Below are 22793 nucleotides of genomic sequence, written 5' to 3'. Positions count from 1 at the left end.
CCCCTGTGTCTAGGCATAGGGATACTTAAGTGCACATGCCGAACAGCCCAAGTAACATTCTCTTTCCCATTAATAATATAAGAGTACTTTTTTTAATTTTATTACTTATTTTGAAAGGGTTGTTAGAGATTTTGTTTTAGAATCTTACATTTCATGGCAGAAACTAATTCCAAAGAAAAATATTTTATATAAATTTCCAACAACACTACGTGCCTACATTGTTGCATATCATGATTATCATCCATACGTTTACCACACTAAATATTTTATATAAATTTCAAGAGTTATTTTATGTAAAATTAATAATTTTTCTCCCTGATCCAACCCAGCCCATGTATCTCTCCCTTCCCTTCCCCATGATCAGAACCAATCAGAGTCAACCAGGTCCGACCCTGAGGGAGGGTCAGCCTAGTCCGACCCTGAGGGAAGGTCAAGGTTGGATTTTTTAGACCCCGAGTCAGAGTCGGGTTGTGTCTAAGCCTACCTAAGGGGACTCAGGGTTGAATTAGGATTTTAAAAAGCCCGATCCAACCCAACCGTGTTGCAACCTTAAAATTGAGGACTTCCACTTCCTTTTGAAGGTGTGGTCCCTTGTTAACTATGCTACAAGATGAGGCCTTCTAGCATAAAATGTGGCAGACATATGCAATCAAATGGTTCTTGGTTTTTTTGTTTTTTTTTCAAAAACAATATATATCCAAATCCTATCAACATCCTTCATTCGATCTCTAGATAGGAATGAGACCTTAAGTTACTTGAAACCCTTCCAAAGGTTAGTCACTATTACCAAATCATCTCACCCCTTGACACATTCCTTTTATCTGAAGCTTCCTACCACAAACCATTCAATAATCATCACTGATTGGAGATTCGATCCTAATACCAAGGAAGCGGGATGGAATGATGTCATTATCTCTAACCATCAACATATTGCAGCATACATAGATTTTGGTGGTTGTGTAGGATGCCCAGAAAAAAGCCGAGGCAAGAGGAATCAAACAAAGAGGCAAAGGAGCACTTATATTGGGTTGCAAAATAATAGAATTCTTGACAGATTCACTAGGAATGGTAGATTGACTCATGAAATCAAAGGATCTTCCTTGACCATGGAGGATTTTTTTTTTTTTTTTTTTTCTGAACTGTAGACGTTACAAACTGCTTTCAGTTCTTGATTTGGAATTCTGATCTTCTGCCTAGATTTTCTGTTTTTGGCTGGCGATTTACCTATGGTAATCTGGAAACCAATCATGCTTCGTCTCTATTGGCTTCAATATATCCTCCATATGTGATCTATGCCAATCTCAATCGGAATCCCTTCAACATCTTTTTCTGTAATGCACTTTTTGAAAGAAGATATCTTCTTTCTTTGGTTGTTTTCAACGGTATATGCGTGAATCAACTTCTATTCTAGATCTCATCCAATGGTGGATTTAGAAATTTTGTTTTACTTCTTTTCAAGTTGCACGAAAAGTTGGATTCATGATAATTTTTTATATTACATTTAACTCGAAAGAAATTATAGAAGACATGAAGGTAAAAGGAGAACTCTTCAATTAATTTTCAAAAAGATCTTATATGACCTTGGGAACATGGAACATCAACACCAAAAAGAATGAATCTCGATCTTCTGTTAATAATCTTATTTGTATGTCTTGTAAGAACTACTATTTTCTATTTCTATTTAAGAAGTTTTCATTTCAATACACAAAAAAAAAGAGGGTTAAGAGATGGTAGTCTGGTCATGTAGTGTTTACACAAGTATGAGAACTAATGAGAATACACGCAGAGGCATCATAGATATGCTCTCGTGTCTAACATTAGAGTCATGAGACCAGATAGCATTCTTCTTCCCAAAAACAATTCCATCTTCCAATATATATATATATATAGACAATTCGATCTAAGAAGATTGTTCGGCCAAAGCCTCGTGGGAATGTTTTGTACTGTACTCTTGCTGTACAATCAAATCACCAATGTGAGTTATTAGTCATGCAGCATGAAATCAGATTCCAAAATGGACGCCTCGATCTACGATGATGCCCACCAACTACGGAAAAGAAACGAATCATGGCGTTCTGACAACGATACATTACAAGACTTTCGGAACCCATTTCCTCAGGCGTCATAAGATTCGATTTCAGCGTCACGCCTCGAACCATTTCGAATCTCATCTCAATGAAATGGAGAATTCAGAAAAAGAAGCCAAACTAAAAGGTTGAAGCCTCTTCGAAGTTTGAAATGCTTAAGAAACGATGTGTTTAGAGCTGCAAATCCCTCTTATTCCCTATCAACACCACCCGTTCGTCCTTCTCAGGAAACCCTCCTCGAATTTCTACAGAGGAAAGAGGTTTTTAGGGAGATTCGCTGCTAGGAAGCCAATGTGTGTCTCTATGCTTAAGAGCCTCAGATGGACTACTGTGGTTTTGGGTATATTGAACTTAATTGTGATTGTTCTTGGTGGGTATTTGGTGAATTCGGTTCTACCGGGTTGTGGGAGAGATGTTCTTCCTATCGTTGTTGTTGTGGTATTTGCTGGCGTTAGAATCATGTCGATGATAGGTACTGGGATTGCTCAGGAAGCTTCGGCGACAACAATTCTTCGTTCACCTAGTGAGAGCTCTTTTGTTGATTCGTTTAACCGCCATGAAAGACGGGTAAGCTTAGATTTTCTCTTCGTGATGCACACTTGTTGTTCTGATGATAAACCTTGGTTTCTGTCTTTTGAATGTTTGATTGAGGTTTACTGCAGAGTCAGAGTTCTTCCTCAAACTGCACTATCGATTTTAACAGTGTATCTCGGTCCCAAGAAGTAGGTTTCACATTTGGTTTATTAAGTAATAACTTCAACAACAACAACTCAGGCTTATCCCAACAAAAACAAAAAAAAAAAAAATTCTCCCCACTTTAACCTGGTAACTTATTTGTCCTGAGGAAGAAAGTTTTCTCTGTGGCGGGGATGGGCTTGGCCACTTCTGGCTTAGGTGTGATCCTGGCTGGAAACCAAAATTGTAATTTTGGGAGTTCTATCAGTGTACATTCAAAACTAAAAATGGCAAAGAAGACAGGTCCTGGATTTAATTACCTTTTTGTTTTTATCCTATTGTCCTCTTTTTAATTAATTAATTAATTATTTATTATTTTTATTTTTTGAATATGGTCTTTGTTATTCTCTACATTACCTGTTTTAAGGAGAATTCATGTATTCTTGAACTCCAAAACCTGAACAAAATCCTCTATTTTAGAACTCTGGCAAAAATTTAGATTCTTAGGGTGGGGGTTGTGAAGAACGTATTTCAAACTTGTGTATAGGTGGACCTTTGGGAGTGCTTGAAGTCACGCTCTCAGAATGAGGGTCTCCTCATTAGAAGAGTATAGCTGAAGGTAAATTAGTGTTCTGATGCTCTAGACTATGCTGGTGACACGTTGGAGGAGTTTCCAATTTTCTGCACTGTTTATATATTTGCACTCCCCAATGTGTTATGGCCTATGGGACAACAAGAATGTGTGCATGTATTTTTGTATGACTGGAATGGCCTTTTGAGTAAATCAGCATTCGCACTCTGGTGATCTTGCACGCATTCCTGCTCCTGCTCTTGCACCGCAGCTTGGATCTATTGTTTGGGGACTCGAAGAGGGAATGCCAACGTAAAAGCAATAGGATTACATTTGATTATTATAATAAGATGGGCAAGTCTCATATTCTTGGCTCTCAAATAAACATTAGAAGTGTTTGGTGGGCTTCTGGCATGCTTATTTAATTTTCATTTCTGAGGTAAATAATTGTTAAAAGTCAAAACAAAATCTACGAAAAAAATTCAGTTTGGTTCTCCAAATGAACTGTAAAACCCCACGACAGAAATCACAGCCCACAATCCAAGCAACCAAAAACATTAAACTAGCAGAATCAACTATGACATGAAAAAGTGGACCAATCCGCAACTACCACAATCAAATCATATAGCCAGAACATAGGCCTCCTATGCACACCAACTGACCAAAGGCAATTGAAGCAGGACTGTGAAGCTAATTGGATGTTCTCCCTCCATGGCCTCTTCCCCTTTCTTGTCCTCTTCTTTCCGGTTCCCTACTGGCCCCATCGCTTCTTTTAATAGAGGTGTAGAGCACTTGTCAAGTCTTTGACAATTATCCTTCATAGAGGGCTCATGCAAAACTTCTCGGCTGTTGGAACTTGGAAGGATTGAGTCCCCTTTGAACTTACTCCGAATCTCCTCTTTCTTACCCGGCCTCTAGTCTTCCAAAAATTTTCTTTTCCTTTTTACGCTTCTGGAGATAAGTCAGACATGATAAATAATTGTAAAGAAGTTTCTCTTTTTGCCTGTCAAATTAAAGAAAGGAAGTTAATTAGAAAGAAGTATTATTATTCTCATGTAATCAAGGAATGCTATGTGCATACTTAAAGAGTACAGAAGTGGCAAGAAATTTGATGTAATAGTGTTCTACTGTTAAACAATCTTGAAAGAGTGAAATCAAAGTCTTAACCTGGAATAATTCTAAGTTTTAGTGGGCGAGCCTTGCCGCAACGGTTAAGTTGCGGTATTGCAATCTGTTAGTTGCGGGTTCAAAACTTGAAAACAGCCTCTCCTGCGAAACAGGGGGGTTAAGGCTGTGTACATTTGCCCCTCCCAGACCCTGCAGTAGTGGGAGCCTCGTGCAATGGATTGCTCTTTTTTAGAAGAGATAATGCTTTCTGTTTAGGCTTAGAATGTGCAAAGAGTAAAGGAAATATTATGGTTTAGGCAGGAATCAGAGTTATGGTTTGGATGAAAAGTTATCGGGTGGTTGGAATATGCTAGAGGAGTTAGGGTTTTGTGAAGTTGGATGTTAGGTTGAAGGGCTAGAAGGGGTTTTGCTGTGTTTGGACAGGAAATAGAAACTTGATTAAACAGTCCAATGGCTTGGATTTGATGGTGGATGAAGAGGGTGAAGGTTAGGGTTGATGAAGCAAGCTATTGCAGTGTTTTGGTGATTACAAACTTCAAGGCAAAGGCATTTGAAGTTTTAGCTGGAAGCTTGAAAGGTTAGTAGGGTCTACCTGTCGTAGGTCTGATTGGTTTCACAGATTTAATTATGGCCAAGCTGAAAGCTGTCATGTAATCTGTGCATTGGAGATTTCTCCTTTATTTGTCTACCCCTATCCAAATTTAGAGAGTGATGTGATCATGTGACGTTACAAATATTGTCCCTAACTGGTTGATTTAAATGTAGTCCTAGGTAGGTAGAAGACCCACTAGGAACCAGTACTACAGGATCTGCTATGAACAGGCAGTCCGATTGGTGTAAAATATGGAATTAGGTCAAAATTAGGGTTAGGGTTGGTTACGCTAGGCAGGTGTAGGGGAGTCTATCAGTGAAGGTCCAGTGATGGTTTGATGAGCGGAAGAGTGAAAACTTAAATGGCAGCAGGTTAGGGTTTCAGGTTGTGTTCTGCTAGTGTAGGGAGGGTCACTCAGCCAAGGTGTGAGGGTCTGATAAGGGCTGGATGTTGCTGGATTGAAAATTAGGGTTTTGGGGTTTAATGAGATAATGAAGGATTTAGGGTTTGGTTGGATGAAAAGGGGCAGAGGTCCGGATCAAGTGGAGGGGGTATGCTGGAGATGCTGTGGTTTAAATTTGAGATGATTCTAATGGAGGGTTAGGTCTGGGGAGAATTTAGAATGTGAAAAATAGGAAAACTAAAAGGAGGGAGGTTAGGGTTGGGGCGGTGGAGGATTAGGAGAAGAAGTATGGGGTTGGGGATGTCTCAAACTTACTTGCTGTTGCAGAGGATGATTGGCAGTAGCTTGAATAAAAATTGGATTTTGGAACTAGAACTTGAAGAGAACCACTCGGGCTTCACACCGCAGCGTGTCAATTGGATCAGACTCCAATCCCACCAACGAACCACCCGGGCTTCACATTGCAAGGTGTCGATTGGATCACACACCAATCTCACCAGCTTTGATCACACACAAAGCAAATCTTCAGTAGAAGAACAGCTGCAGCAGCTTGCAAGAGAGAAATTTCATAAACAGTGAGGTAAAGAGGAGCCCCACAGTTTGCCTTTATTTATAATGGCTAAAGGCCCAAATTCCTATGCAGCCTAAGAATAGGAAATCCCTAATCCTTGGGTGAGTCTAAATACAAAAACTCCCTCTCTAAAATCAAAATCACATCAAGTCATCAAAGATCAATATTAAGCCACATCAAGTCATCAAAAATCAACTTAGAACTAGAGGACAGTAGAACTGAAGAAGCAAGCTATTGGAAGTTTGAAACAATCGAAACATACATTTCGTTTATACTGTTCTTGGAATTGGTCAATGTCCTGGTATACCTAGTCTCACATTTGGTTTATATTGTGCTTAGAAAATATGATCTTATCTATAAGTAATTAAATTGCTCTCGATTTAGAGAAATGTTCTTGTTCTCTAAGAAGTTTGGCTGGACAAATAATTTTATTTTACATGAGACTTTTTGTATTAGGTAGAGCACAAAACCAGCTTTCCAAGAAATGGAAGATTGCTTAAATATGATTTATATTGAAGGAGTTATGTTCCGGTCTAACTTTATTTGTTGTGAGTGGATGTTGTCAAAATCGCTTTCAATGAAAAAAAAATTTAGATGTCAAAACAAATGAATGTTTTACCGCCCTTTTTGTTTTTAGCAATGTTTTACCATAAAATTAATGGAATTTTTAAATTTGAGTAAAACCACAGCATTAGAAAGTTGAAAATTTCATCTACTGCTGAAAATCCTGTTTTTTTTCTTGGACTGGGGGGGTTGACTTTTATCCTTTTGAAATTTAATTTTTAACTATTTTTATTGGATTCAAATAGGAGAATATTTGTTTATTTACGAAAAAAACATTTACTTAAATGATATTTGACATAAATAAGGGCCAAACCTGGTTTGATAGCACTAAGGCGACCGTTGTCTAGACCCGAAAAACTCTGCCTGGACGCCTAGGCGACGCCTTGACAACTATGGACATGATCTATTGATTTGTTAGGAAATGCGCGTGTGATGTAGTTTTTCCTATGCTTATTTATAGTGCTGTTTTCATGTTGTATGGTAGCTTTCCTGCTTTCAGTTTGTGTTATTATTTTTTTTTTTTTGTGAAGAAGTGAAAGCGTCAGTACTATTAATGAAGTCAAGTCCACTATTAGTCTATGATTAAAGTGCACTGCGGATTCTGGCTGCAGCATAATCATCTAGCATCATGTGCATGGATTATTGGTTGAATATTTAAGTCGTTCCCTGCATTTTTTATAATGCTATATATGCAGACCTTTTAATTTGAAGCATTTTAATATCTGCAAAACAAAATGTCAATTTTCTTAAACCTTCTTGATGCACAGATGAGGTATAAACGATGGTTATGTTGGACACGATTTGCAATGGTAGTTACTGTGTTACAACTTCTTGGAGCAACTTACATGATATTTTCTGTGAGGAAATTTGTTTCTCATCATGGAACATCCAGTGGCTGCTTCTTAGGTAGATTGCTGTTTTTGCCCCTTGCATTCATGATATTGCCTTGTAAATTTGCATTCTGACGCTATTTATTTTGAAGTAGCAGATCTTGATACTTAGCAATCTTTATTTTATATCCTGTAATTCAGGCAATGGGCTGAAGCAAAATTTACTGGTAGTTTTTCTGGTTATGGTGTGGTTTATGGTAGTACTGCAATGTTTCACCGGATCTGATGTGCTAAGATGGAGGTCATTTTATGCAACTCATGACAATGCATGGAAAGCTCATTACAGGGAGGTATTTGATCATGGAATTCGTGAGGCTTTATGCTGTCTGGGACGTGTCAAATACTTGTAGGGTTCTATGCTGCATTTGATTTTCTCTGTTTCTTTTATTTGTACCATTATCCATCTGATTAACTTCTATTTATCTAGCTATTGTCTTATCTATCTTCTTCTCTCCATCCATCCTTATATATATTGTCTTTGTTTTCCAGGAGTGTCTTGGAGGAAGATGAGGTTTATTCAGTTGCACGACTATTGGGTGATCTTGTTGCATATCGTGCGACAGGCACTGGACATTTGGAACTGTTGGCAGGTTAATCTTTTCCATATGTTCTAGTTTTTCTTTTATTTATGTGTAACAATGCTATAAATTGTGAAGGTGTTGCTTTTATGTGAGCTAAAGAAGGGAGTGGTATTGTTGGCGTGGATTCCAAGTAGTAGAGACCATCACAGAACCGACCATACCCAATCGTTGCGCCTGTCACCAGATCGTAGAAGTTCGATTATATACGACAATTGTCTCTCTTTTGACCTTCTATTTAAGATATGACATCAAGCTTTCCTGAAGCACATAATGAGTGGAGAAGAAATGAATAGAACAATTCAACTCACTGGTTAAACGATAAATGGACAACAAATTTGCACATAATTTAGGGACTTGTAAAACAGAAGGAAGAGAGAGATGAGAAGAGCAAGAAACTGAACCTTTACCCGAAATGGAGGACCGAGACCCATCGGCCACACGTACCTTATCTCGGCCAGAGCAAGGAGAATAGGTACGGAAGATGTCTGAGTTACTACTCATGTGGTCAATAGCACCAGAGTCAATTAACCAAAAAGGATTGGTAGAAGAGACATGGAAATTACTTGACTGGACAATGTTGGAGACGAGAAGATGAGGAACTGGTGGTAAGTTGTGTCACCAATTTTTGGAGAGCAACCATCTGATCCGGAGAGAAGGATGCTACAGGAGGAACAATAGGGCCAGGCTCGGTTGCGTCTGAGAGATGGGCCTGGGAATGAGTGCTGCCTTGTTTAGGATTGTGCCCATGAAGCTTCCAACAAGTTTTCCGTGTGATGAGGGCGACCATAGTAATCACACTTCACGGGTTCTCATGCAGAAGTAGGGGCCTTGGAGAAGTTTGCAGGAACTGGTGTAGATGGTATAGTAAGCAAGGGAGATCGAACGGGAACAACGGGGGGGGGGGGGATCATAACAGTCTGTCGGTGTTCTTCAGATTGAACAAGATTATATACCTGAAGAAGAGTAGGGAAAGTCTCACGCCCCAATTTTGAATCCTAACCTGGTCATATTTTGGGTTAAGGCTTGTCAGAAAATCATACACACGTCCCATCTCCCTCTCCGTTTGAAAGGTACCAACATCATCAGAGTGAACAATAGGAACAGGAAGTCTAATTGCTGCTAGAGAGTAGTCAAGGCTGAGTAATAGGCAATGAGAGACAACTCCTTTTGAGTAGTGTTATGAACCTGACGTCGTATCCATAGTTGTCACGACGTCACGGCGATCCAAGTCGGTGGAGGGGTGTCACGTCGATATATTGACATGTCGCCCGCCATGGCGAGCATGTCGACCATGTTTTATTTTTTATTTTCTCTATTTTTAATGTGTTAATAGATGTATACTCAAGCCATGTTTTATTTTTTCTCTATTGTTTCTCAAGTTTTAAGAAGAAAATTCAGAAATCGAAGAAGAAATCGAAGAGGGAAAGAAGAAATCGAAAGAGATCGAAGAGGGAAAGAAGAAATCGAAAGAGATCGAAGAGGGAAAGAAGACAGGAAGAAGAAATCGAAGAGGGAAAGAAGAAATCGAAGAGGGAAGAAGAAATTGAAGACAGGAAGAAGAAATCGAAGAGGGAAAGAGAGACAGGAAGAAGAAATCAATGAGGGTCGCCATGGCGTAGGTCGCCATGCAACCCTCTCCAGCGCCAGGACGCCGACGCCATGACAACTATGGTCGTATCTCATAAATCTGGGCATAAAATCACTAGTAATGATGCCTCTGGTCACACCGAGTGAAAGAGAATGATAACAATCATTCTACAATTAAAATACTTTGCGCTCAGTTAGTCAGTGCAAGGGGGTCGGAGGTCCCACCACATGGATTGATCCATGTATTGGTGCCCTCTATCCTTGTCCTTTGTTTGGGGATTATTTTGCTTGAGGCAGTCGATGACTGTATGCCTATTTAAGATAGTTCGAACTTTACACCTCCACTTGACAAGAATTATTGGTCTGACAATATCTGCAAGTTAGCTATTAAATTGATTTTCTTCGATAGGAGCACCGACATTGACAATTCATCTGGAACAGGCATTGACTCTCGAAAGTCCTGTTTCCCCCGTTTAAGGCAAGTCAAGGAGAATGAAATGCTCTCCTCCTTTCTTGCTTGCTTCCTATAAAGAGTTGGAAACAGACCCCTTGCTTAGTAAGTTCTTTTTCCCTGCCTGTAAGTAGGTTTGACAAACTGCATCCCATAGTTCCTTGGCAGAATCAAAGAGAACAAAGCTGGGACTGATAGAGGGCCCCATTGAATTAATCAAGAAGGACATAACCGACGCATCATTAGACGACCATGTAGAAGTGGCAGTAGGATCGGCTGGCTTGGGAGTGTCCCCAGTAATAAGGCCAGAATAGTTGTGACCTCGGAGTGTGAGAAGGCATGCCCGGGACCAGGTGAGGTAGTTCTGCCCATAGTTGTCACAGTGTCTAGGCGACCCAAGGCGTTGGAGAGGGTAAAAATCAAGGTGGCACCAACTAGGTGACCAAGCCGTCCAAGGCACCCGCCTAGGCGGCGCCTTGACAACTATGGTTCTGACTATTTAATTTGATGGGGCCAGGTTGGAGAGTGTTATGCCCAATGGAGGTACTTGAACGACCAAGTGGAGCCATTGCAGGTACACCAGTGGATGTCGAACTATTAATTTCGTCACCCATGATATGCACAGAGGAGATATCACCACAACAACTGATACGGGAGCATCGGTGGGAGAGGCACAGCGGCAAGGAAGACCGGCAAGAAGAAGCCGTGGGTCGAGGGCGATCGTGCAGGGTTTGGCGTCACCGGCAAGAGAAGATGGTGAGGCGACGGAGTTGCAGCTGCAGCACCGGCAGCCAAGCTGGCTGCTGGAGGCACGACGTTGAGGTCGCGGCGACAGCACCGACGCGGGCGGAGGCGCGACGATTAGGTCGTGGTGGAAGGGAGGCACAACGATGGGATCGTGGCGGCAGCACCGACAAGGGAGGGCTGGCGGATGGAGGCGTAGCGACTAGGTTGCGGCGGAAGAGCGGCACGACGATGGTATCACGGCGGCAACACCAGCAAGGTAGGACCGGCGGATGGTGGCGTGGCAACTAGGTCGTGGCAGAAAAGAGGCGTGACGATGGGATCTTGGCGGCAACACAGGAGGGCCGGCGAATGGAGGCACAACGAAGGAGATCACAACAAAGAGCAAGGCAACCAATGGAGAGTCGCGGTGATGAGAGAATGCGCGGTGAGTGAGGCGCGACGGAGGAAGACTAGGAGTGCATGGTTCTGGTTCTGTCCACCATGCTAAACGAGGAGGCTGTGGCCTCCAATTGGCGGCGGTGGTGGTGGTGGAGAGCAACGCGAAAAACAACAAAAAAAACTTTCTAGGTTTTTGGGCTTTGATACCAAATTCAGAATCAGAGTTGAGGAATGATGTGACTTGTCTTTAATGACAGATGTCTTCTTTATTTATAATGGAATTACAGCCCAAAGGAGTAAAAAGGTAAAAGAGGTAAATAAAGGAAAACCCTAATTAACCCTAATGTATGATGCTAAGATACTAATCCCACGGTTCGAAACACAAAGTCATTTTGGGAACATTCCAATCATTGAGATTTCTGTGCAAAGAAGGGGATGGATTTATCACATCCAAGGTTTCCCATTCATTTGAACTTTCATATGTAGCTCTAACCACCCTACTTCAAAGGCTTTTTGGTTTATTACTGATTCTCCACAACCCCTTGGATAGAAATTCAACATTTAAAGATTTGACTCTTCTGAATTCAACCACTTTTATTGTTTGCTAGGCATGTTTATTCCCATTTTTCCAAGTGCAGCTTGTGATTCCGCTGTTATACAATGTGTTACGGAGAGGGGATGGGATGAATTAGTGATGGTGCCTAAAAACGATCCTTCATGGTGTACTTCTTGTGCTCTCTTGTCAAACAACACCTGAAAACGAAAATGCAAACCACAAGCACACAACAATTTACGTGGTTCACCCGAAGGCTACGTCCACAGTGCAATGACCACTCGAGCACTGGCTCGAAAGGTGGCCTATATGTTTTTGCACAAGACAGTAATGTAATTTCACTAGCACCCACCAGTGAGGAGCACCGACCCCTTACACAGTTCAACACAGCACCCACTGCTTGTGGAGCTACAACCCCAACCACGCATGTCACGCACCTATGTAACAGCATTTACAAAGTAACAATAATAATATCAGGTTTACAATGAAAACCCTAATACATCAAGTCTATCCTCATCTCAAGAGTAAAATTTACATGCAATGATAAAGAAAAATTAGAACTCAAATCACCAACATACCCGAGTTAATTTTTTTATATTCAACCTTTGAACACCTTCTCAGACAAGGTGTATCAGCCACAATGAATTCACAATCCTCTAATCATTTCCAGCAAACTGATTTCAGTCCCCACACGTGCAACTAATCAATCAAGCTGCTGTCGAGTTGCTTGACTTGATCCAGCTCCACATAAAATAACAAGCCAGCAATTATATCACCCGAACTTGCTGTACCTTCTTTGATCTGCAACAGATTCTGCACCTACTCTGTTTAACTCACAGATCGGTTATAACTGAACTCCACATAGAATAATAACTCAAACTGTACTTGTACGACCAATCAAGCACTGATATACTACAGCGGCATAAACTGACAATAATGATCTTAAATCCAGCTTTAGCTATGCAAAAAATAATCACACAATATGAGAGTATGTCGGCCTACTAATGCTTGCTGAAATTGAATAAGTTTATTAGCTTCACATAAAATAAGTGAAACTGACGAGCATTCAAACCGGATTTCACAACCAAATTTCCACCAATCAGGGTTAGAGTAGCAGTGATCTGATTCGCACAATGAAGAACTCCAAACTAATTTATATCCGAGTCCGATTTACTGAACTAGATCCTTGCACTGTAAAGGACTTAATCTGATCCCAGATTAGCAGAGATCGAACATTGAACAATAAGGACCTAAATCTAAACTCAGATTTCAAAAACCAACCATGCAACACTACAAAACCTGTTCTGAAATCTGTAATAGTGAATGCACTAACCTTATTTGCAGAACTCTGTGCACAAACCTCAACAGCCAACTCTCTAATCCTCCTCCTCCTTCCTTCTTCTTCAACTTTCTGCATTTCTTCAAAAAGGAAATTTAGAAACATGATAGCAGCTGAAACCGAGAGCCAACTTCTTCAGTTCTTCTTCCTTCTTCAGAAAGAAAAGAGAACTCAGGAACAAAGTAGCAGCAGTAGCCAGATGATGTCTCCTCCTTCCTTTTTCTTCAAATATCCTTCAAATAACAGTGATCAACTCCAAGGAAAAAGGTGCAGCAAAAACAGAAGTCTCCCTTCTCTTCTCCTTCTCTTGGACTGACTTCTTAAGAAGTACATGATTCTGAAAAAGCTCCTCTTATTAGAGATGATCTTCCCTTTTTCTTAACTCACCACAGCCGATTTCTTAGAGAGGATTATCTTGTTTCTATTTTTTTAGAAACTCTATTCAAAAGGGATTTTCATGCGTATGGGGAGAGTCCCCATATTCTTTTAGATTATCCTTTTTAGAAACCAAATAACACAAGGTTTCTAAGTTCAGCTCCCTAAATCTTCTTCATAATTGGGTACCTTAGAAAACTAGGATACAATATGAGATATTCTGCTAGGCTGAATCCTCATCTCACTCTACTGCTGAGATTTCTTAACTTCCAACATCTTGCTGGCCGAATCCATGTCCTAACCAGCTGAGATTCCTGGCTGAGTCATCATTCGACTGCTGGCCAAATCCTTCTCTTAAGAGTGTACTAAATCTTCATCTAAAGTGCTGGCCGAGATGTTATCTCATGAGCTGAATCATTATTTACAATAGATTTGCTTGAACCAAAATCAATTTGGTTGAACCATGCAACCGACCTGCTGACCAAACCAATATTTAAATCATGCTGACCGAAACTTCAACTTGAAGCAAAATCAAATTGGTCCCTTAGCAGTCAAATGAACTACCACTGAGTCATTCAACTCCAGAATAGAATTTACATAAACTCCAATAACAAATCTGGACCATTGATATGCACTTGTGTTGATAACAATTACAAAACACAATGCACTGCTCAACACTTCCAAAGATAACATCCCCTCACAGTCATCCCACAAGAAATTGGATTAATTTGCTCTTCTTTTTTTTTTGCCACAGAAGCTGAAATTTTAATCACTGATAGAAGTGGATTAGGATGCTAGCCAATAATGCTTTAATCAAAGTAATCTTACCTCCTATAAATATATAGGACCCTATACATGCTGCCAATTTTTCTCAGGTTCCAATGCACATTTTGCTTAAAAGAGGTCCCCAGTGGCACTCCTTAGTATACTGAAGGTAGGGAACCATTGTGACACTCTAAATTAGCAGCTACCCTTCCAATTCAGCAACTTCACCTATAGGAATCATTTGAATTTTTAAGAAAATTTGCCTTGATCCAAAGTACTGCTCAAAACTCGTAGAACACTACTCCAAATCTAAGTCGACTATGAGAAGCACCACAAAACACCAATGTGTCATTAACATACTGATTATGAGAAATGGGGAGCTGCAACTTGGGACAGTAAAGCCCTCAAACAGACCAGAATTGACTGCTTTAGCCATCCATCTTACTAAGAGCTTATGCAATCAAAAGAACAGGAAATGAGACAATAGGTCCTATTGAACAGCCAAAGAACCACTCGGGTCTCATGAACTCCACTAACTAAAATAGAGAACCAACTAATGAGTAACATACCTTCATCCATTGCTTCCATTTAACTCCAAATCTGATCCTTCTCATCATATGTTGAAGAAATCCTAGATTACGTGATCATATGCCTTTTCAATTTCCAACTTATATAAAACTACTGGAACAGCGGATCTGATGTTTCAATTGGTGATCTCCAGAATCATGTAGGGTTCTCATAATGCTCAGATGTGCTATTACATGCTATGTCATCAAAAGAAGTGGAGTTTCTAATGGCTATATAAGTGGCTTCTCTTTTTCAATACGAGTGATACATTTACAAGCTGCAGAAGTGGGCCCTGAGCTATTCTTTTGGCCTACCTAAATTGCTTTTTCTAATATATGTTTAAACTTTACCTTTCTATTAATTATTTTGGAGATCATGCTGGATTTTGTATCAATAAAATGAAACTTCTGCACAATACTCTTAAATTCAGAATTATGAGTCAGTTAATCATTTTCTTTCTGCAATTTTCTGACATAGTATCAATGAAAGCTTTCTTGGTCCAGGATTTGCTTTATTGCAGAGGCATGGGCAGTCTTCATGCTCATATCAAGAGCTGATGGAAGCTCCTAGAGAACAGATTCAGGAGGCTGCACTATTTCATCAATTTGCTGAAGCTGCCTACACGGTCCCTTGCTGGAACATTCTTAATTGAACTTGTTGTTTCATTATATCATGATAATGTCTTACATAGATTTCTGTGCAGGGTCCATTACTTGATTTTGGAAGAAATCCTGTCTTATTTCCTTGTTCATGGTTCTATAGGCAAGGGGTTTTCACCCCCTGGACTCGTAGCAGGTTGGTAATTAACTAGATATATTTGAAAGGTTACAGATGAGCTGGAAATTACTAGAAAACTAACATATATTTTGATCCGGGTTTCCAGTAGATATTTTGGATCATGCTGGCCTCTTTCCTTTTTCTTACTGTTTTCATGTAAATAATAATGATTAAAGACTATAGTTGTTTTTTTTTAGTGAAAAAAAAATACCCCGATTTTGCTTTTAGAAATCTACTTGATTTGATTAGTTTTTCTATCTATTCGTGTAATGGTTTTCATGGAATGTTGCAGTTCTGTTTCTACCGCTAATTGAAAATTCATAATTGATATTCACCCTCCCTTTTTTAGGAGGCCAGTGCTTGAAGGTGATAACTGGTGGCGGGGCCATGCAGCAGCTTTTCTGAAATATGTTAATCTATCCCCGGAAACACTTAAGCAGGGACGTGTTAGTCAGGTGAGATTATTTGACATAATATTTTGTAATCACCAGTCAGCTTCAGAAACAGAATTATCACCATGCTACATTCTGCAAAATTTCATTTGCTTGTGCAATTTTAAAGAGAAAAAGGACTATTGGAATAGAAGAAGCCACTAAGAAATGGTTCATTTCTATGTTGAGTTGCAAATGTGTTTCTTAAAATTTTCTTTAGTAGTTAATTGAGAAATGAAATCTTCCCTGTAATTTATGGTGTGTGCCCTTCTTATTTTAATTAAATTTTGTGGAAAGAACTCCATGTTTTCTGCAATTTCCAGTATCTGCCTCCCCCATTTTATTGTTAAAGAGGATGCTGTACTCTTTGACAGAAATGCCTTAAGTAATCTATGAACCTTTTTTATGACATATGGTGAAGCAGTATTGCTTCAGTGATGCAGAACCTGGGTCAAAATATCCTATTGGGTTCACTTATGGGCCCACCCAATCACTTAACCAACTCAAATATTATAAACAATGGCAAAACCGTAACTAAAAGAAGTTAAAATTATAAGAGAAGAGACAAGGGAGTGGGGTGTAACTGTTTAACGTATGACAAAAGGGTAAACTAGGAATGGTGATAAATATGGATAAAGTAGAATGAATGAACATGGAATGGGTAGTAATGGAAATCAAGGAATAAGGAGGTTAGAATAAAGAAACCAAAGAGAAAGGCAGGTATGGGGATGTTCTCCTACCTTGCAATAAGGAAACCAGCAACGAGAAGAGTTTTTGCTTTGAGGAAGAGATCTCCTTTAAGAGGGAACAGATCGAGCTGGGAATTCTGGACTTGAATCAATCTTATAAAACACAGGTACTAATGACCATATGCACTGAACTCTGACCAGCTCCTCTCTCCGACTTCCTCTGTTGTCCCCTATACTCATTCCCATAATTGTCAAGGCAACCCAAGGCGGTAGAGGGGAGCCAAATCGCTTAGGCAACAAGGTGTCCGCCTAGGTGTGTATGAGTGGGTTAAACCTAGATGCTGATGTTCAGGGTTATATTGCACAATTGAATCACATAATCAAGGAATTGCAAAATCACAGAATTACAAAATCAGTGAATCATAGAATTATAAAATTACAAATCAGTGAATCACATAATCACAGAATCACAAAAGTACAGTCTTATAGTCACAGAATTGCATAACTTTTACTAACAGATGCATTGTTTAACTTATATCAATAGATGCACAACTTGCTTTGAATCACAGACTTCCAGCAACATTAGAATTTTGAATCATGGAATTACAGTAGCAGCCAAAGCCACCGGCTGCCACTAGCAGAAGCCAACCACCAAGCCACCACTACTGCCGCAGCCATAGAAGAAGAAGGCAAAGGAAGAGAAGAAAAATTAAGAAAAATAATAATATTAAGACAGCACAGAACAGAGAAGGGAAGAAGAATGAGAAGAATAAAAAAAAAAATGCTGGGCAAAAGGACAGTTTCAGGGAGGAGTGCCAAGTTTCCATCAGATGGAGCCACCCAACATCCGAAGTAGTATTAGAGGAAAAAAAAATGAAACCAAGAACCAGAAGGAGGAGAAAAAGCGGAGGCTGAAAGAAGAAGGAAAAAAAAAAAATAGAGAAGGGGAGGCTCGAAGAAGAAGAAAAATAAAAATAAAAGCCAGAAACAGAAGAAGAGGAGACGGGAAAAAATCCAAAACCAGAAGGAGGCATCGTTTAAAGTATTGGTCCATATTGTATCGATGATTGTCTACATGATGCTTCTTAACTGCCCAACATTCCTCACCATACATCATAGCCGGTCGTATGATTGTCCTATAAAATTTTCCTTAACAGTTTTAAAGGAATACGTCGATCACACAATACTCTGGACACACCTCTCCACTTCATCCTATTTTAGCTCTCTGTGAAACATCATCCTCTATATCACCTTCTTTATTTATGATTGAGCCCAGATACATAAAATAATTACTCTGTTGTAGAATGGCCAACAGTGTCTAACATATATATAGTTGAGCCCCATCCAGTTTATAGTAACCCTACTTTTTTTCACATTTTTGTTGTAGGAAAATCTACTTTTTAAATCAGAAAAATAAAAAAAAATATATAAACAGAAAAAAGTTCTGGCACCGTGAGGTTGTAGATTGGCCTCCAATGTATAAAAATTTCATCACCAACGAACAGGTATTTATATTATTTTTTGCAAAAAAATCATTTTTTGGAAAAATTTCTTTACATGGATCTGTTGAATGTGGCCAAATCTTCACCAATATGCAGCAACTGAAGTCTTTGGAGTGATGTGGCAACCCCCATCAGCGTATTCCAGGAGTATGATGCAGCCAAAATCCAAGAAAAATAGGCGATGATACAGTTTTGACCAGAACTTGTGGAATGAAGTATTTAAGTAACCTGTTTCGTGTCGTTTTGGCAAAACGATGCGAAACATACCGAAAATTTTCCGAAACTAGCAAAATACCAACCGAAAAAATGCAAGACTTCTATTTCGCCTACCATTTTGTTTCGGTAGGCTCGAAATTAGCGGGGAAAAAATGAAATTTCGGTGAAATTTCACTGATGTTTAGAACTATGCTTGATTTACTGAAATTACCCCACTTAATATTACTAACCAGCAGTATTTATTACCAAAACATAAAAGAAATGTAATGACAGACTGAAACAACTGAAATGATGACAAATGAGAGAGAAAATGATGTGCTTAAGTGTTCCCACCAAACTGAACGTATCTACTCTGGTCCGATCTATTATAACTGGTCAGACTTGCGGGTCTTGTTCTTGAATCAAGTGCGATTCTTCCTAGCCCTCTTGGATATGTCCTATTGATCCAATAAGGTTGTTGCTGGTTCTTCAATAACCAGCCTTAAGACCTGAAAGGATAAAATTGTATAACTTCCCCTGGTATGCTTAAACCTAATATGGGAGGAATTAGATGAGAATAAAAAATAAAGGCTCAAAGACCAATCTTGGCTTGTCGCATTCATATATTGACATTCTCTTCACAGTAGCATGGTTGGCTGGGTCTATGGTTGATTCTTTTTTGGGCCCACCACAAAAAAGTATACCCAATTCCTAAAATTGGGTTGTTTGGTATCTGCATCACCTTGATTGACCGCTCGTTACCAAAATGATTTCTTTGGAAGATTGGCATTAAATAGGAAAGTTTCTGCTGGCATTAAATAGGAAAGTTTCTGCTTTAATGGGGAATTTAAGCATTGACTTCCTGTTGAGGGTTTCGCCCCTTTAATTTAGTTTCTTAATTTTATGATAAAATTACCATATCATAACTTTGTTTTTGTGATTATTAATCATGATGGTTGAGCAATTTTGATTGCTAATACAATTTTTCCTTTCTTTTTATAAACGTGGATTTTTTATTTCTTCATTATCCAAGGCTTAATATTTCATTTATTTTTTTTACTTTGACTTCTCATTCTTAGGCAAAGCGTGAAGCTGCTTACTTTCTTGTGGTTGTTCATCATATGAGATCAGTAGTCATTGCTGTACGTGGAACGGAGACTCCTGAAGACCTTTTAACTGATGGGTTATGCAGGGAATGCACCCTTTCGGCAGAAGACTTGGATGGGCTGATAAAGTCTCTCTCTCTCTCTCTCTCTCTCTCTCTCTCTCTCTGTGTGTGTGTGTTTAGCAGTAACGAAAATTTTACATGGTTGAAAGGGTTGTCTTATTCTCATGCATAGTTGTCAAGGCGCCCCAGGCGGTTCTGTAGGGGTCTAGGCGACTGTCGCCTTATTGCAAGGCGCCTTGCACTGGTTGTATTGGGATCGAACCCGGTTCTAGCACTTATTTATGCTAAATATCATTTAAAACTTAAGATATTATTCATAAATAAGCAAATACCCCCTTATTTGAATCCAATAAAAATAGTTAAAAAATCAAATTCCAAAAGGGTAAAAAGTCAACCCCCCAGTTCAAGAACAAAAACTAGATTTTTGAGAGTAGGTGAGATTTTCAACTTTCTAATGATGGATTTTTTCTCAAATCTAAAAATTCTATAAATCTTAATATGATGAAACATTGCTAAAAACCAAAAGTGCGGTAAAATATTCATTTGTTTTGACATCTAAAAATAATTTCATTTAGAGTGATTTTGACAGCATTCGCGCATACCAAATAAGGTTTGACCAGAACATAACTTCTTCAATATAAATCAGATTTAAGCAATTTTGGATTTGTTGGAAAACTGGTTTTGTGCTCTACCTAATACTAAAAGTCTCATGTAAAAATAAAATCATCTGACTAGTCAAACTTCTTAGAGAACAAGAACATTTCTCTAAATCGAGAGCAATTTAATTATTTATAGATAAGATCATATTTTCTAAGAACAGTATAAACCAAATGTGAGACTAGTATAAATCAAATATATGTTTGATTGTTTCAAACTTCCAATAGCTTGCTTCTTCAGTTCTATTGTCTTCTAGTTTTATGTTGATTTTTGATGACTTGAGGAGGCTTAATGTTGATTTTTGATGATATAAGGTATATATTGTAGCATACTAAATAATGTTAGAAAAGGAGGAATTAAAAAATAACACTTGAGAGCGCCTTGGTCACCTAGGCGGGCGCCTTGTTGCCTAAGCGCTTAGACACCCCTCCAACGCCTTGGGTCGCCTTGCTGCCTTGTCAACTATGTTCTCATGTGCTTGTGAGTGTAAGTGCATGTCTGCTGAGGTCTTGATTTCATTATTTTTTTAAAAATATATTTTTCTTAAATTCAAAATAGTGTACAAATTTAGTAGCATGCTGCACATCAGTGTTTGGTTAGTTGTGGATGCTCTTGGTTCTTTTTTACCTATGATTTAGTTATTTGCTTGTTTACCATTTTCAGATGTTTCTCTCTGATGCTTATAGAAAATAGACACTATTGGCTATACAATACTATATCATGTAGGCTGCATAGGTTCTCCTGATTCTTCGTCTATCTGATGAGGTTCGTCTGTTGATACATACTACATGACAAATGTTTCTTTGGTGTTTGATTTAAGCAACATCCCCCTAATAGCAGATACAAATGATTATCTTTGTTCTATTTTCCACTCCAAGTTAACTTTAGGAGGGTTTATGCATAAGAATTTCTGTCTCTTCTTCCTAGTCCACTCCAAACATATTTGAACTTATGAGTAACACCAATAGGTGACAAGATGAGGGAATTTGGTTGAGATGGTTCAGTCTTGTGCAACAAAGGCCAATAAGTGTACCTGTGAGGAATTTTGTACCTGACCTCAAGTAGTTTAGATGAGGCTTAGCTTGATTTTCCATCCTCCTATACCACTCAATCAATCGTACTACACACAAATGAAATAGAATTATAAAAATGGGAGGGTAACTAAATGCTTGCATAGGTTTCAGGTCATAGATAAGATGGTGGGAGCATGGTTTGAGGAATTCACCCGATCCCGATTCCAGCTGATTTCTGCAACTCTCTTTTGAATCTCCTTGATGCAGATTCATCACCAAATAGGGCTTGTTTCATTGGGAATAAGTCTAGAGTTGGGTTACATACATGTTGGGCCTTTGATCCCATGAGTTTCTAATGTAATAGGCCACTTTTATGGGCCTAAAATATGGGTATCTAGGTTGCATCCAATTGGTTCAATTTAAGTGATCATGTGACTCGGTTAAGTGGTCATGTGACAACTTAAGTGGTCATTTGATGTAAGTTGGGCTGGATTAGGACTCTATAAGTCCAGCCATGTTTTGAGTCTATTTCTTTTAATATTCTAGTTTCCTAGTCAGTTTAAGTTACCTAATAGGTTAGGGATAGGGTTAGGCCATTCCTTTTTAGTGTCTAAGTCTATTTTTGAGTCTTCTATATAAGTTTGTAAGGGAAACCAGCATTGAATACGAATTTGATTAATAAAATTAGCTTTATGCTTGCTGCCATTGCTGCTGCTCTTTGTGAGTGTATATCCTTGTGGATCTCAAGGTGGATAGGGTGGGTGGACTCTTGCGACTCCTTGCATCATGAAGATCGAGAGGTTTCTTCAAGTTATCAAGCTGCTGCCATTGTCTCTGCAATCCAGTAAGTTTGAATCTGCAATTTGATTTCAAGCCTTCTTCTTCTAATCTGTCCAGCCATTCCCCTTCATTAGACCTAATCCACACCCCCCCTCCATCCATCAAACCCTAACCTCTATTAAACCTGCAACTCCTACCTTAACTAGGACTCCTTCATAACTTCAGATTTGTCCATCAGTTTCAAACCAAACTTCCAGCATATATCCCCCACACTTCTCCCCACACTCGACCCCAAACCCAGCTCATAACTCCCACTCTATCCCCTCCATTCCTCCACTGCATTAAAACCCAAAACCTGCAACTCAATTCTGTACAAAATTGCAGAATTTGAAAACCTTCCCAAATCCTATTATTTATATATGCCATAAAAGCACCCTAGACCTGCACATTAAAACCCCATAAACCCCATTGCCATTGTCCAACCCTAACCCTAGTTTTGCCCTAAATTACTAAACCTTAACCCAATGACCAGCCTTTGTGTGTGACCCCATTACCCTGGTTCCTAATGGGATTACTCCTACCTAGGACTACATTACTCCTGGTTTCATTTTGGTCATTGTTTCTTTCTTTTGGTCAATGAAACTTAACTCTGGTAGCAAGTTCCCAAGTTTATTGAATCAAAAACTCCAAAAAGTCAAAGAATTTGGAAAATCTTTTCTTCTTTACGGTTCCAATTTCTAGGGTTTCAACCAATTCC

The 22793-nt window shown here is 39.1% G+C and overlaps 1 protein-coding gene across 4 annotated transcripts in view; it reads left to right on the top strand.

Moving 5' to 3' along the window:
- Positions 1-22793, top strand: part of LOC122671340 — a 43326-nt gene that overhangs the window by 5605 nt on the left and 14928 nt on the right. For 3 of the 4 annotated variants that reach the window (XM_043868499.1, XM_043868496.1, XM_043868498.1), the window contains exons 2-9: positions 2142-2654; positions 7359-7497; positions 7623-7827; positions 7971-8071; positions 15328-15449; positions 15528-15619; positions 15951-16056; positions 19498-19652. In XM_043868499.1, the coding sequence (XP_043724434.1) occupies positions 2253-2654; positions 7359-7497; positions 7623-7827; positions 7971-8071; positions 15328-15449; positions 15528-15619; positions 15951-16056; positions 19498-19652 (1322 nt within the window). In that variant the 5' untranslated portion in view covers positions 2142-2252. The remainder of the gene's footprint in view (positions 1-2141; positions 2655-7358; positions 7498-7622; positions 7828-7970; positions 8072-15327; positions 15450-15527; positions 15620-15950; positions 16057-19497; positions 19653-22793) is intronic. The other variant, XM_043868497.1, reaches the window with a different exon arrangement.

This window comes from Telopea speciosissima, chromosome 8 (assembly GCF_018873765.1).
Source record: "Telopea speciosissima isolate NSW1024214 ecotype Mountain lineage chromosome 8, Tspe_v1, whole genome shotgun sequence".
In the NCBI taxonomy this organism is placed as follows: Eukaryota; Viridiplantae; Streptophyta; class Magnoliopsida; order Proteales; family Proteaceae; genus Telopea; species Telopea speciosissima.
This window is presented reverse-complemented; position numbering and strand designations above follow the sequence as displayed.